This window comes from Solanum dulcamara, chromosome 1, assembly GCF_947179165.1.
Source record: "Solanum dulcamara chromosome 1, daSolDulc1.2, whole genome shotgun sequence".
NCBI lineage: Eukaryota > Viridiplantae > Streptophyta > Magnoliopsida > Solanales > Solanaceae > Solanum > Solanum dulcamara.
Window position 1 is genome coordinate 43,687,689 of NC_077237.1, and position 16,003 is coordinate 43,703,691.

Genomic DNA, 16,003 nt, shown 5'->3' on the forward strand with positions numbered 1-16,003 from the left:
TATTGGGTCAATAACAGCCAGTATTAAGTAAGAGGAACATAGTGAAGTGGCCAATTTAGCCCTATCACTACTCAAACTAGTAGTACGAAACTGGAGACACTTCAGGATTTGAATGTTAATGTATGACCAAGGTAGTTATGGGAGACCAATGAAGTTACTCCAAGAGGCTAGAGCTTTATAATGGTAAAGATAACCACATACTCAGATGTGCATGCAGTAAAAGAACTGACGGCTATGAATTAATTAATATAATTTTTTATTTTTTTTAAATAGACTATGAACTAATTATATGATATGAGGTATATACGTATATTTTGAGGTCTAGACTTGAAAACAACTCTAGGATAACTTCCAGGTGCCCCTGGTCCCAAAGACTGAACCAAAAACAATAACTTCCAATTCATGCCAAATTGCTCCCACAAGGTTTCTAAATTGAGTTTCTGCATGAATTTGAAACATACCTTTCTAAAAGATAGGACACTAGATGCACGATAACTTGTGCCCAAAATTCAATTGGACTTAGTGCGGCGAAATCCTAACAGGTGGTTGACCAAAATTTGACTAATTGAACAGAAATGATGAAGAAAAAATCACAGTGAAGTGTCACAATAAATTATCTCAATTACCTCAAGCAGACGAAGAGCCACTACATGGGGCCTTAAATTGAAATATTCCGACACTTGTTCCGGATCATATGTTTCAGGAAGTGGCTTTGCCCATCGCTTTGATATGCAGTAGAAATAATTAAGATATGTCTCCAATGCTTCAACATCAGCCATAAACAAGTCTATGCCAGATAGTTCTGTCGAAAGATATCAAGCCTCAAAGTCAAATATTGTAGGACAAGGATGCATGAAGTTTATTTTTACATTCTTAACAATCTGAAGATGGACATGAGTAATAAGCATAATTCTGGCACACCACACACAGAGCCATACAGAAAAGAAGGGAACATTTCCTAGATCTTATCGTAGAGAAAAAAATAGCTTCTGCGAGCCTGCATTGACAAACTTTTTAAGGATAAAGACAAATTTTGACCTGGTCTCCCCACCAGCCTTCAATAGGAAAAGGATCCCCTCCAGTGGATTTTGCTCCAGTCTCTTAGATGGAGTTATGGATGTGTGGACATGTGTTAGAGAATTACTTTTGAAGGATTGGATCTAACATTATAAACTCAACTTTTTTAAATGTTCATTTAGACATTTTGTCTTCTTTTCTTGCGTAATAGCAATAGAATATAAATTGTACCCAAGAAAAACAGAAAAAAATAGTTCATTTTTTCTTTTCATTCATTTATTATCTCTGTACTTGTTTATTATTTATAGATAAGTGTCAAAAACACACCTAAACTAGCACCTTTTTTTGAGTTTCATACCTAAACTATTACTTATTAGTTTAAAACATACCTCAGTGGTGTGTGTAATACACTCTCTTTAATTTGAAAAAAACTTGTCACATGGCATTGCACATGATTAAATACTCCACCTTGACAAAATAAAACAAACTTTTAATATTAGTTAAAAGTTAAACATCAAATTATTTACTATCCAAAAAATATATATTTTAAAAAAAATAATAATTATTTTTAAAAAAAAATTAAAATATTTTTCTCACCCAACTCTACCACCTCCCCCCTACCCCACCACCCTTTCCCCCACGCCCACCCCCCGACAATCCCCCGACCTTATATTTTTTTAAATTTCTTTTAAAAAATATTTTTGAAAAACTCCGACTTCACCTCCTAGAAGGGGAGCCTTGGAGTAACTGGTAAAGTTGCTGCCATGTGACCAGGAGGTCACGGATTCAAGCCTTGGAAACATCCTCTGGCAGAAATGCAAGGTAAGGCTACGTACAATAGACCCTTGTGGTCAGGTCCTTCCCCGGACCCTGCGCATAACGGGAGCCTTAGTGCACCGGGCTGCCCTTTTTTTTTTCTGACTTCACCTCCTACCCCACTTCTTCCTTAAAAATTGATATTATTTTTATTTAAAAAAAAATAATCTACCCACCCCATCTAACCCTCTGCTCCTAATTTATTTTTTTATTTTTTTTTCATTTTTCTCGTTTTGTGTTAGATATGTACATATATTTTTAGGAAAATATCTTTTTCTACTTGCATACCGAATATAACAAAAATAAAATTTTATAACACAAAACGAGAAAAAATTAAAAGCGAAGGATTAGGTGGGTGGGATAGAATTATTTCTTTTAAAAAATTAAAACAATATCTAAATTATTATATGAAGGGGGGCGAAGGGGAGATGAAGTAAGTTCTTTTAAAATTTTTACAAAAAAAATTAAAAATAAACTAAAAACCTTGTGTGGGGGGGGGGAGGTACGGTGAGAGGAAGTGGTGCAGTGCGGTAACAAAAATATTTTATATTTTATTTTTTTATAATATTTTTTTTGGAATAGTAATACTTTAATATTTAACTTTAACTAATACTAATAATTTATTTAATTTTTGTCAAGGTGGAATGTTTTGTCCATATGGAGTATGATGTGGCAATTTTTTTAAAAATAAAAAAGAGTGTAGTACACACACCATGATGAGAGTGTAATAAAAGAGAGAGGTGTATTTCTCAAACTAATAAGTAATAGTTTAGGTATGAAACTTAAAAGGGGTATAGTTCATATGTGTTTTTGACACTTATTAGTTAATGTATTAACAAAAAAATTATTATATAATTTGTCTACTGTGTTAAGATGCACTAATTTAAAATGTTTAAAAGTTATTTTTAAAATGTGGCACACATTCATAACTCCAGTGAAGAGTAATGGAGCAAACTTTACTACAGGGATCCTTTCCCTATGCTAACTTAAATTGGCCAATGGACCAAAATTTACTGGAAGGGATCCTTTCCCATGCTAACTTAAATTGGCCAATGGACCATAAAAACTCGTGCTCAAAATATTTTAATTTTCGAGGTCAGGTTTGCAGGCATAAAAATTAATCAAGCAAGAATCAAAAAGTAGTAATCTTACACTTGGACCTTACCTTAATAAAGGAAGAACTTAAGCCTTCTTGAAATAGAAACCCTATGATGAACTAGCTTGGTGTAGCATATATACACACAATACTGACTAATATATGTTCTTACTCTTGTACATCAGTATAAATGATCAATTAACAGTTGGTTAGTCCCCCCACCCGGGCCATAGAGAAAAAATTTCCTTTTGTTTCGAACTTCGTTAAACTCTCAACAATCTCAACTTTTTTTCCTTTGCTTCAAGGGTGATCATCTTTGTTGGGAGTACCATGATGATATGTGGATTACAAAAACAAAAGAACAATTCACCATGTACCACTTACCACATACTAAAATTTCTAGAGGAACATAAGTGGTCGACAGAGTAGACTTGATCTGAGGTCCTCCCACTTCTTTGAAATGATATGAACCAAACTAACATACTGGAAAGAATTTTGTAATTCCCTCTTCGAACTTTCTCTATGTTATATATTATTATGTTTTTTGATAAGTATGGTAATTTTATAAATGAAAACCAGCATTAAGTGAATGTTGTTGATTAGAAGTTAAAACTTTCTCTATGTTATATGGGGCTCAAAAGAAGAAAAGGTCCTTTAAGTTTAGCATATAACCATTACACTCCATCATCCCCCGAAATCTTAGACCAATACTCTGCAATCCACTCACAAAATATAAAAGACGGTTGAAGCGTCTTCTTATTCAACTTTATCCTTGAAGGTAGCAATATTGACCAGCCCCGCCCTACCAACAACAACATCAGTGCAGTCCCACAAGTGGGATTTGGGAAATGTAGTATGTGCACCGACTTTACCCCTACTTTGGAAGATAGAGAAGTTGCTTCCGATGGACCCTCAGCTCAAGGAGAAGCATAGAAAAGCAGTTCGGGAAAAGAAATATGGAAGTGAAGGCGGCACGGCAAAATACTAAAGATAGCATGACAAAACATTCTGGAAAAAAAAAGAACAAACTACAACAAAAAAATACTACAATCGAAGTAGAAGAATCAACAGATAGTAACAGAAATCGAAGACGCAGAAATTACTACGACTAATAGTATGGAAGGGCTATTTACTAGCCCTCTACCTTAATTTGTGTCCTCCATAGCCTCATATCTAAGGAATGTCCTTGGTAAGCTAAAGTTGTGTCATATCTCGTCTAATCACCTATCCCCAATACTACTTCGGTCTACCTCTACTTCTCCTAAAACCATCCATAGGCAACCTCTCACACCTCCACACTGGGGCACAAAGGCATAATGCGATGATAATGGACGATAATAACTCAAACAAGTATAAAGAGGATTGAGATTATGAGTGGATAGAATACCTTTCTGAAGTGTTGTCAGTGGACTAATAGGAGACAAGTTTATAGTTGATAGATCTGATACAAAATGTGAATCGTCTGGACTTGATACTGGACCATGACAGTAATGATAAGTCAAGAGTTGTACAGTTCTGGAGTTGTAGAAGGTTGAACTATAGGTAGTTGAGATGTGCAAGGACAAGATATTTGATGCATGATCCCATGAGAGTTCATGCAATTTGTGATCGACGCAAAGTTCTCATATGGTGGTCAAAAGTTGTATGAACTCAGGAAGGCGATGCCAATACAATTAGAGATTAAGGGGAATTGTAATATCGGATTCTTGGAGGAAAGAATACTCTAATCAGATTATCACTGCTTGAAGATTATGCAATGTTAATGTCACGAGCATGGGAACTACGAGTTAGAAACAGATATTTTCCTTTAAGTAATTCATAGTTTATTCCGGAGCAATAAACAACTATTGCCATAGCATAGATATCCTTTCCAGGACTACCAACAAACATGTTCGATAAGGAATCGATGTTTTCCATGGCTAATGCAGTTGGAAAACCTTTAGCGATTGACAAGGCCACAGACAATCAAACGAGACCTAGATATGCTAGGGTAAAAGTGGAGGTTGACCTCCTGAAGGAGTTGCCAAAGAGAATACACATAAATTGTATTGAGGAAGAATCAGGAGAAGTAAAATCGAAATGGAAAGAAATTCAATACGATTACCTACCAAAATATTGTACTCATTGTAAGCTTCAAGGTCATGATATGCAAGGACTGGTGATGACTACTGATCCAGTCAACAACATAAGTGTCTCAGATCAAGTAAAGAAGGAAAAGGTTCAAGAAGAGGAGCTACATGGAGAGATAGAAGCTCAAAAAGAACCACCAGATGGAAATCAAGAGAGTGAATCAATCACAGGAATGGGAGAGGCTAACACATCTCTTCTGCAGGATACAACTACACAGAGGAAGAGATAGCACAAGAAGCCATCAGAATCATCACTGATCAGTTTAGTGAGGATCGCCTACCTACAGACTTTGATATGTTGAAACATATTCCTAAATTGATCACCTAAGAAGAAAATGAAAAGATGAATGAATTGTCAGATGAGGAGGAGGTGAAGAGGGTTGTCTTTGGATTAAATGCTGACAGTACTGGGACCAGATGGTTTCACATGAAAATTCTTTCAAGCTTGTTGGGATATAATTTCCAAGGATATGGTCAAAATGGTGAGAGCATTGAATTGCCTAGGTAAATCACTTGTACCAACCAAGCTCTATAACACAGAAGAAAGAGATTAACACATTTTCATACTTAAGTAATATGATTAGCAAAGTGTTTTCCAGAACTATTCATGAAATGATGTTGCATTTATTACTCGATATCATCTCACCACAACAATCAGGATTTGTCAAAGGCAAGAGTATAGTAACATACTATTGGTGCAGTAAATTACAGTGTTATCAAAGGTGAAAAGCGCAGAAAAGCTCTAAGGTCCATTGGGGCTTTAAGCGCAGAGCGCAAATAAAGTGTGGGCTTTAATGAAAAAGGCGCAAAGGGAGAAAAGGATACAAATATATATATATATATATATATATATATGTTTAGTCCAAGACCAACAACAACAACAACATACCAAGTGAAATCCCACAAGTGGGGTCTGGGGAGGGTAGGATGTACGCAGACCTTACCACTACCTCATGGATGTAGAGAGGCTGTTTCCGAAAGACCAATAATTATAAACGTGAATGACAAATATATGACCAAAGAAATTGAAAAAAAGGTATGATAAAGTGAAATATCAATTGTTTAGTGTAACTTCTTCAAAAGAGGCTTATTGGCAAGGAAAAGTTTGCCTTAGAACCTTGATGACCACAGTGAAACGCACATAAAGCGAGGCGAAGTGCTAAACACCTTTTGAGCCTCGCTTCAGGGCTTAAGCGCACTTAAAGCGTGCCTTTCACAACAGTGAGGAAATAGTACATGAAATAGAATGAGAGACAAGACTGCCAGTGTTGTCATCAAACTTGACATGACAAATGCTTATAACAAGATTTCTTGGTTCTTTAGGACTATAAGGCCTCATTTGTTTTCATTAAGATTAAGACATCTTAATGTGAATGCACATCTGAATACTAAGAAGTGCATTAAGATTTAGATGTCTGCATCTGAATATTAAGATGTTGATTACAATCTAAATATTGAATAATAAAGACTGTTTGTGTTCTCAACATCTAAATGTATAAGATTTTTCTTTGTTTAAAAAATTATAAATATAAAATTTAAATAAAATACTAAATTGGTCAAATATTATATAAATAAAAGATTTTAAATTTTTATATGGCAATTGGCAATGGTGATGACTTACGATGGTGATTGTGGGTGCGGATTTTGGATGATGTTGATAGATGATGGTGGTTGTGGGTAGTATCTTATGGTATAGTGGTTGGCAGTAGTGATTAACCGTGGTAATTGGTGGTGGCGATAGATAATTAGTAGTGGGATGATATTGATAGCTAATGGTGGTGGTGAATGATGATAGCTATATAATGTTGACTACTGGTGGCAATTATCGGTAGTATTAGTAGATGTAGTAATGGTTGATGGTGATGATTACAAATAATGGCTAATGGTAATAACGATTGATTTTAATGATTGGCGGTAGTGATGGTTGTGGTTAGGCTGTGGATGGCGGTTGTGGATGGTAGGTGGTGGTGATTGACGGTGGTGGTAATTGTGGTTGGTCGGTCAAAGTAGATGATATAGCAACGAACTGTCATCTTTGTAGAAATTCTTAAATAGATATCTTAATGATATTAAGACTTTGTTAATCATTCAGACCAATTAAGTGATTACCAAATAAAAAACTCACTTAATGATTAAAATTCAGACCTTGAAAACAAACAGACTTAATGACTGAGACCTGAATGATTAAGATTAAGACATTCATTAAGTGCAAACAAATAAGGCCTAAGTTTTAAGGAAGATGAGATATGGAGAGGTACTTATTGATATGGTATTCAAAATTATCTCAAACAACTGGTATTCAATATTGGTGAATGAACAACCACAAGGTTTTTTCAAATCAACAAAGGGGGTAAAACAAGGAGATCCACTATCACCCAGATTGTTTACTCTAGTCATTGAGTGTCTATCCAAAGCTTTAAGTTTGTTACATGCAAAGGACAGTTTCAAGTAGTATGATATGCCAAAGTAGAGTTCATGTATTAATCATTTGGCATATGTTGATGACACAACCATATTCATATGCACCTTTGCAAATGAGCATTCAATGAAATTAGTGATGGATACATTGACAGTGTATGAAGAAGTCAGTAGTCACAAAGTCAAAAAGGGAAAGAGTGCTATATACATGCATCATCAGACTACACAAGATATTAGTGACCTAGTCTATAATGTGACAAAGATCCCACGGAAGGAATTCTCATTTACTTGCCTTGAGGTTTCAGCGTAGTATGGAAGCACAAAATATTTGCATTATAAGGAGTTGTTGATTGATTTTTTAGTTATTGAGTTTGCATTTAGTAATTTGGACAAAAGTCGTTGGGTTCGGTTGAATCTGTAACTTCTATCGTGCATCCACGCATCCCTGATCAAGTATGAAATTATTGATTTCAACATAATTATAGGAGTAAATTGATAGAGATTGATATAGTATTGATTGTAATTGATTATGTATTGATATAGTATTGATTGCAATTGATTATGTAATATTTGCTTACCTTATTTAGTCATAGGACTTATTGTATAAGTACCTATTCTCATGGGATGTAAATTCATCAAAAAAATACAAGAAGTTTTTTCTTCTTCTTGAAATCTTCATGGTATCAGATCCATTGTTGCCTTTTTTTAGGTGTGTAATCTCTCTTGCAGCGCTAGCGTTCTAACAAAGAGGTCGAGTTTTCTCTCTCTTGGTGGTTGTCCCCAACACAAACTCCTTTTGGGAGTTATTTTTGGAATGTTTTTCCATTGGGGTAGTTGGAACATTCCGAGCATACCCCTATTAGGTTTGATTTTTTTTAGTCACCAGAATTAGCTTTCCGTCCAGATCTACAGCTTTCCGGCTAATTTTTCCAGATTAACGTTTGAGATCTGGGGTAGCAGGCTTGTTCCGAGTACATCTCTACCAGTTTTATTTTTTTTCGATCACTGGAATTTGGGTTCCAGCGTGGAAGCTAGCCTTTCGACAGATCTACAACTTCCGCTAAGGATACATTGTTTAAGTATCCAGATCATAGCATTTCCGGTTTGCTTGCTTCCGCTTCATTACCGAACTAACAAGGTGACTATTGGATAAAAGGGTGTGTGGCCGAAAGTCATAAAAGGAGAAGAAAGGGACCCGTGGCCTGAAGATGTGGTAAGGGACAAAAGGACAGACACGTCAGCCAAATCAGTAAGAGATCTTGCAAATCACAAGAGAATATTAGTTGGCACGCATAACAGTATTCTCAGGTGGAACGTTTCCATTGAACATAGTACTTTACGGCTCGAATGAAGCATTCCTATAGGCTGACATAATATATTTATTGCCTATAAATAGTAGTTTTCATTCACTTGTAAAGGGTTCATTTTTTGACAATACTAAGGGATACATTGATATTCTTGTGCTCCAAGTTTTCTGTTATTTTACATTCTTCACTAAGTCTTAGCTCTAAAGACCACGAGCATTTTACACTTCAGATTCCGGAATCCGATGTACTAAGCTATCTCCGGAACCAAGCTGAATCAACAAATATCTGAGCATTACTGCTTCCTTTATTTATTTCAATACATTTTTGTTCATAATAAGCTTATCCAATAACATATTTATCTGCTTAAAAACGAACTAACGAGTTAAATCAATCCGTGTATCCTTGACCTCAGGACAAATTCAACTGTACTGTTTTCCGGTTAAACACATGAAATCCCCACCCATACCCAAGAATTCAAAAAATAGGAAAAAATGAAAGAAAAATAAAGGACCATGTTACTGCAATTCTGCAAACAACCACACGTATAACATCAAACACAAATTCAGCATTACATAGCACAGATTAACACATAAAAAAAACGTTATAATTTCAGTTGAAACCAAATTTCAAGTAATCCAACAAAAAGAAAGAAAAAAAAGAGGAACCTGGGTAATGAGGTTGAGGCCAGGAGGGAGCATCAGAAACCTCTGAAGAGGCCTGCCGGTCCTCAACATGAAGAAGCCAAATGAAATCATCAAGGGACTTAGTGAGTTTGGGAATGCGAAAGGTTTTGTCAGCCCATTGCAGCCCCTTGCCAATTCCCTTCTTTATGAACTCCACGTCCTTTTTAACAACCTCTGTTACCTTCCCAAGAGCATTCTTTTCAAATTTTTGCCTTTGGGCATTGCTATTTTTCCTGATTGTGCCGGAAGAAGCCCACACTTTTTTATGTGAAGAGATTAGGGGTGCCAACGGTGCTGCTAATGCTGCAGCAAATGGCATTTTGGACTTCAATACTATTTTGGGGGATAATTCATGGGGAAGTAGAGGCAGTTGAAAACTGAAAATAGAAGAGGAAGCAAGCAACTCTGTAGAGAACGGAAGTGAACTATCTGTGCCTTCGTTTGGTTCTGGGTTCCAAGTTCTTTGTGGCTCTAATTTGAGTGTGGTGTGCGTGGAAGGTAAATTATTTAATTTTCAACCCCTGAAATCTAGGAAAATGTTGAACACCATTCAAGTTTCAGAAACTACAAATAACTAGTATACATTTTATTAAATTAAATTATGGGCAAACATAAATTCTACTAGTTTAGGCCTAATTACGTACCTTTTCGGGAGTTTTCAAAATTATTATTTGTGCCAGATTTTGGTCCTCATCTCAGATACATGGATTCAAAATTAGGTATGATTTGTTCTACATACACTGTATGGATTTGCATGTCTCTGAATCTCTCACTCGCCTCTCCTTTCTCTCCTCTCACTCGTTTCCCTTCCTATGTATCTATATTTCAGAATATATTTAGAATATATCTAGTATCACAGATATATGTATTTATTGTGATTCGTATGTATCTGGATATATAAACTTTCTTGCTCGCCTTCCTCCTATTCTACTCGTATCTCTCATATCTCGTTCATCTCTCTCTCTTTCTTGCTCGCCTTTCTTCCTATATATATATATATATATATATATATATATATATATATATTTCAGAATGTATTTAATAGCAAAAATATATGTATTTAGGTGTATCTCAATTGAAATCGAATATCAAACTATTAATTAATAAACTAATATGTAATTATTTGAAACTATACGAGAAATTAGTAAATATGGTATGATATTTGTGTAATTATGTAGTTTATGCTTAAATTAAATTGGGATTTTATTTGCTTCAACACATTAGGTTATATTGAATTAACAAATACCTAATGATCATTTTAGTTTTCAAGAAATACATCCAAATAATATATTTTTTATTAAATTATAAAAATTGTATAAATACAATCATCAAAAAAAATCATCAAATATTACCACCATATTTTGCATATCGTTGTTGTTTTAAAAGTTTGAGTTTTTTAATGTGTCGATTTTGTTTTAAGATTTTGGTCTTTTGCGTTAGTGAAACTTACCATCATATTCATGTAAAAAAAATTATTTGATTTCAATTCAACTAATACATAAAAATATTAAAGTTGTGTGAATGCATTAACTCAGAAAAATAAACTTTTTTGTAGTTTCAAGAAATTATGTGTCATAATCCGATTTCTCGAGTCATGATGGCACCTACTATAACTCACCAGTAGATGGCACCTACTATAACTCACCAGTAGATAAGCCATTCTGTAATTTGGAACAACAAGTAATGAGTTTGAGGACAGAAACTAAACAAGAATAAGCAATTCTAAGATAAACAGAATAGATAAGCAAAAGCAACCCAAAACATACATATACAAAAGATCTCTCCCAGAACCTGGAAGTCACAAGTACAGAGCCACTAACAAAACGAGTACAAGTCCCAAAAGTGGACCACAAAACTGCACTGTCTCAAAATGCAAAATACTAGTCAATATATACAAATAGAGACTAAAATAGTACAAAACACCATGTGCTCACCTCGTCTTCAGATCAGACTGTTGTAGGCTTGATATCAACCCTGGCCAATGGTTCTCGGATCTGCATCACAAAAAAATGTAGAGTATAGTATGAGTACCAAAACAACAGGTATCCAGTAGACATCATAGGTTGGATGAGCTTGAAAAGTAAAGGTAATATAAAAAGAAGGAATAGAGCAGAACACAGGTCAAAAGCAGAAAGCTATAATGTAATAATAAGATGCACACGAGTGTATAAAGGACTAACTGAAGTAATCGATTTGGGACTATGAGGAGTAACCCGAATGAACGATACTATCTTATCCTACGTTGGCTACGTAGTTTATGGGGTTCAGTAGTTCTATACTCTTACCCAAATCGGTTCTCAGTACTACTCCCAAATTTAGTTTATTATGCTCATAATAACTCAAGTGCATGTATTTACTCAATTAACTCATTTAGTCTCTTTTGGACTTATCTCAAAACTCCACTTTTCTCAATTCATGTCTTTTCTTTAAGATATGTAAAATCTCAACTCAATAATGCATTTAAAAGCATACTTTAAGTTCTCAACTTAATCCCAAAATAGATGTTTAAGTGTATTAAAATTCAACCCATTTATACTTAAAACACTCACGTTCAAAATAATAATTAATAGACTTCTCAAACTTAACTTGTGCTCAAACTCTATCATAATTATATAATGAAAATAATAATTCTTTAACTCAAAATAATGCATAAAATATTTAATGCAAAACTCAACTAGGGTTCATGTGAATTCAAGCATGAATCTATAATCTCAAAACTCAACTCATGAAAATCATCAAAGTATATTTAAATATATACAATAACTCAATCAAATTTATATAGATAACTCAAGAATTTACTTTATTGGAATAGGAAACTCAAACTCAAAACTCAACTTGAATTTATGAACATGTAGGGCATGAGGACAAACTTAGTCTAACATTATGATAGCCTTACATACCTAGAAGAACTAGATTTCTTAAGAACTTTGAAGAAGATGCTTGAAAACCCTAGCTTTTCTCTTTTTGAATCTTGCTCTAAGACTTGGGAAAGTATTTGAGAGTAATGAGGTCGAATAGTAATATTTAGGACCTTAATTAGGTGTAAAACCATTGGTGTTTAGGCTTAGGAGAAGTGGAAAAAGACTAAAATAACCCTTCTTAAAACATTGCCGAAGTCGTCTACGGGGCCATCTACTGACCGTAGAAACTTTTACAGGCCGTAAAAGCCAACCGTAGAAACTTTACTAAAATTTAGAGTTTTGGACTTCATTCTACGGGCCCAACTACAACCCGTAGGTCCTTCTATGAACCGTAGTTGGGTCCGTAGGAATTTGGACCCAAAACTGGTGCTCTAAAATTTTTTCACGAGCCAATGGATAGGTCTGTAAATGTCACGACCCGACTTAGGGCATAGTCGTAACACAACGATTAAAATTTTGGAGGGCTACAACCAAGCCTCTTGTACATATCATAAGCATTCATAAGGTAAAGCAAAGCAGAAACATCATAAGAGAGTCTAAATCATGAATAGTAAATGAAAAATGTCACATAACAACATAGACTCAAAACATTTGTCCAACTAGATGCCTCTACACATGAGTATGGGCGGGGGCAAAGACATGTACCTAGATCACCCTCAATATAAAACATAACAAAAAGTCCTTGAAATAATAACCAACTCGATGACTAGTCCCCGATAAATGAGGACTCACCACAAACACCGCTGGATAGAAAAGCTTAACTAGCCACGTGGACGAATATGATCTTCAACCTCAACCTCTACATTATGAGACAATGTAGGAAAAAGTATGCATTAGTACATTGGAATGTACTAAGTATGTAGGCAATGCAACGCATAGAAAACCATGTTTGTACAAATGACCATTTTAAATATCATGATAGGAGAAGTAGTAAAAATCATAAGTAGTCTTTAAGAAGGATCAATGCATAATAAACCATAAGAGTATCATATAAGGTAAAAGATATGATTAGTCATTTAGAACATGAAAAGGACCATACATATGTGGTTTAGGAACCATAACCGACAATAAGACCATTCGAGCTATAACATAAAATCCCAATGTTGCCCCTACATCGGAAGAAAGGGGGAGACTACTTGCCAAGGTAGACTCCTACATGCCTAAGTGGATCCACTAAGCGGTTATGTGAACCGGATACTCACCCCTAGTTCTTAGACTCGGGTACTCACCTCCAAGCCTTGATATTTTGGGTACTCATCTCTTAGAAATTTGGGTATTCGCCTCTAATCCCTTTGTACCTACGATGGCACGTAGTTATATAAGGACCCTATATTTTGAGCCCCCACCTCAAGTCCACATTCAGTGCTAAGTCAAATCCCATGAAATACATACATAGCATAGAAATTATAATTTCATATATCATAGTCATTATCATAGGTTTGAAATTATGAAGTAGCTCATTTTCATAACATAAGTGCAATGCGGGTATTGTTCTTCCACATTACAAATCATACATACATAAACATATCATTATTAAAATACATAATCATAATTCATACTTTGAAAATTCATGATCATAGCTTATATTTGATATTAGGGTAAGACATGAATGCATGATCAATTGATTTGAAAATTATGTAATTGATTTGAAAACATGCATGATCATAAATTTTATATCAGCCCATACATAATTCATACAGATAATATCATTAGAAAATATAATTGAAAATACTCATAATTTTCATCATGAACCTTAGAGATCAAAATAGGAGAATTCATGAAAAAAACTCTTCAATTTAATGCAATAACCATCAATTTATATCAAAATGGACTCATATCCATAATTTGAATCAAAATTCATGCTATAGGAGTAGAGATCATAAAATCCATAAAATATCATACTTTAATTTGATAGAAAATCTTGAGAAATTGATTGAGTTTCATGGATGAAAGAATCCATGAATCAATACCCACATATCTTATGTGAGAACACCAAATAATTTGGAAGAACTTGAGAGTTTTGATGAAGATCTTGAGTGAATTTACTTGAAGTCTTCAATGGAATCCTTGAGAGTCTTTTGTAGAGAGAGAAATATTTGAGTAGGTGAATGGTAGAAGAATGAATAGAATTAGAGGTTTAGGTTGATTTATAAAGTTGAATTAGGTCCTAAAAACGTCTAGGTTCATTAGCTAAAAATTTGGAAAAAGTCTAAAACGCCCTTACTAAGAATCCAACTCAACTAGAAAATCCTTGCCAGGTCCGCGACGTAGATTTGTCGCGGACCTTTCTGTTTTGTGTAGTTTTTTGAGAAATCTATCTTTCGATTTACGGGTTCTAAAAATCCACCGAAACTATTTTCTGCAGGTTTTGACCCCCTGATCGATATTCCGAACTCAAATTTTTTAAAAAGATTAAGGATAATGCATTAAATAAGAGGCCTATTCCCAAGGCAATCTTAAGGCACTTATGAGCATTTTAAGGGATGTTACAGTAGAGACATCTACGGACTGTAGGTCAGGGTTGTAAAAATTGACATAGAAAACTCTATTCCGATAGTCTACAGTAAAATGGTCATAACATTTTACTACAATCTTCAAATGAGGAAAACGTGGTGGCATTGGAAAGAGAATTCATATACCTTTAACTTGATTATGGGCCACCTAATTTATTATATTCTGAGAGATATGATTATTTGAATTTGACTCTTATATTTTCTCATGGAAAAACTTAATCGGTAGAGGATCTTTGAACTCGACTAAGTACTAGAGGTTCCTTATGACCCTAATTCATATTAAATATACTTCAAATACTTAAGAACTTATCCTCACACATATATACAAATAAAATTATCGAGTTTGGACCTATACGCATATCAAGAATGGCTAAGGCCTAAACTTAAACATTTTTGGGGTATTACAGAGCCCCACCTTAAAGTCCTCTTGGTGCTTAGTCAATATCCCAATAAAATTCGTAAACCATAGTCATTAATAAAATTAGGAAAGGCAATAATAAGTATCAATCCATATCCTAAAACTATCATAAGAGTATCGTTAACATGATGATTCATACAAGGATGAGAAAACCTTTCATCTTTATGAATCCATGAGTAGGTGAGAAAACCTTTCACCTTTTTTATGAATGTGTGAGAAATCCTTTCAAAATGATTATACTTACTTGAAGCATCTTTGAAAACACAAGTCATTACTTTTAAATATAATTCATAAGTCTTTTTTAATCATTCATTATTTATAAAGCATTCATAAAATCCCTAATCAAATTCATGATCAAATTTCTATAAATTCATACTTGAAAATAACATAATGCATGGGTCTATGAAAACTCAATTGAAATATACAATTAAACTTGAATCATGCATAGTTAAGGCATTGACATTAAAATAGATTATAATTAAATTTACCCAATGCAATTTGATCAAAACCCTAAAGTCATTGAATTGAAATTGATAGGAAAAGGAGAAAACCTATGGACTTCATGGATGGAAAGAACCCATGTATGAATTCCCAGCATACCTTGATTGAAATCAAGCTTGAAATCTGGAAGAGGAGACTTGAATCTTGCAGCCCTAGCTTGACTTGAAAATTGACCTTGGGGAGA

At 34.4% G+C, this 16,003-nt stretch overlaps 1 protein-coding gene across 2 annotated transcripts in view; it reads right to left on the minus strand.

The window, feature by feature from the left end:
• Positions 1 to 9,957, minus strand: part of LOC129873187 (uncharacterized) — a 41,271-nt gene extending 31,314 nt beyond the window's left edge. The window contains exons 1-2 of one of the 2 annotated variants that reach the window (XM_055948582.1): positions 9,449 to 9,955; positions 627 to 802 (exon numbers count right to left, since the gene is read on the minus strand). In XM_055948582.1, coding sequence (XP_055804557.1) covers positions 627 to 802; positions 9,449 to 9,785 — 513 coding nt within the window. In that variant the 5' untranslated portion in view covers positions 9,786 to 9,955. Of the gene's footprint in view, positions 1 to 626; positions 803 to 9,448 lie in introns of both variants that reach the window. The other variant, XM_055949282.1, reaches the window with a different exon arrangement.
• Between the last annotated feature and the right edge of the window lie 6,046 nt (positions 9,958 to 16,003).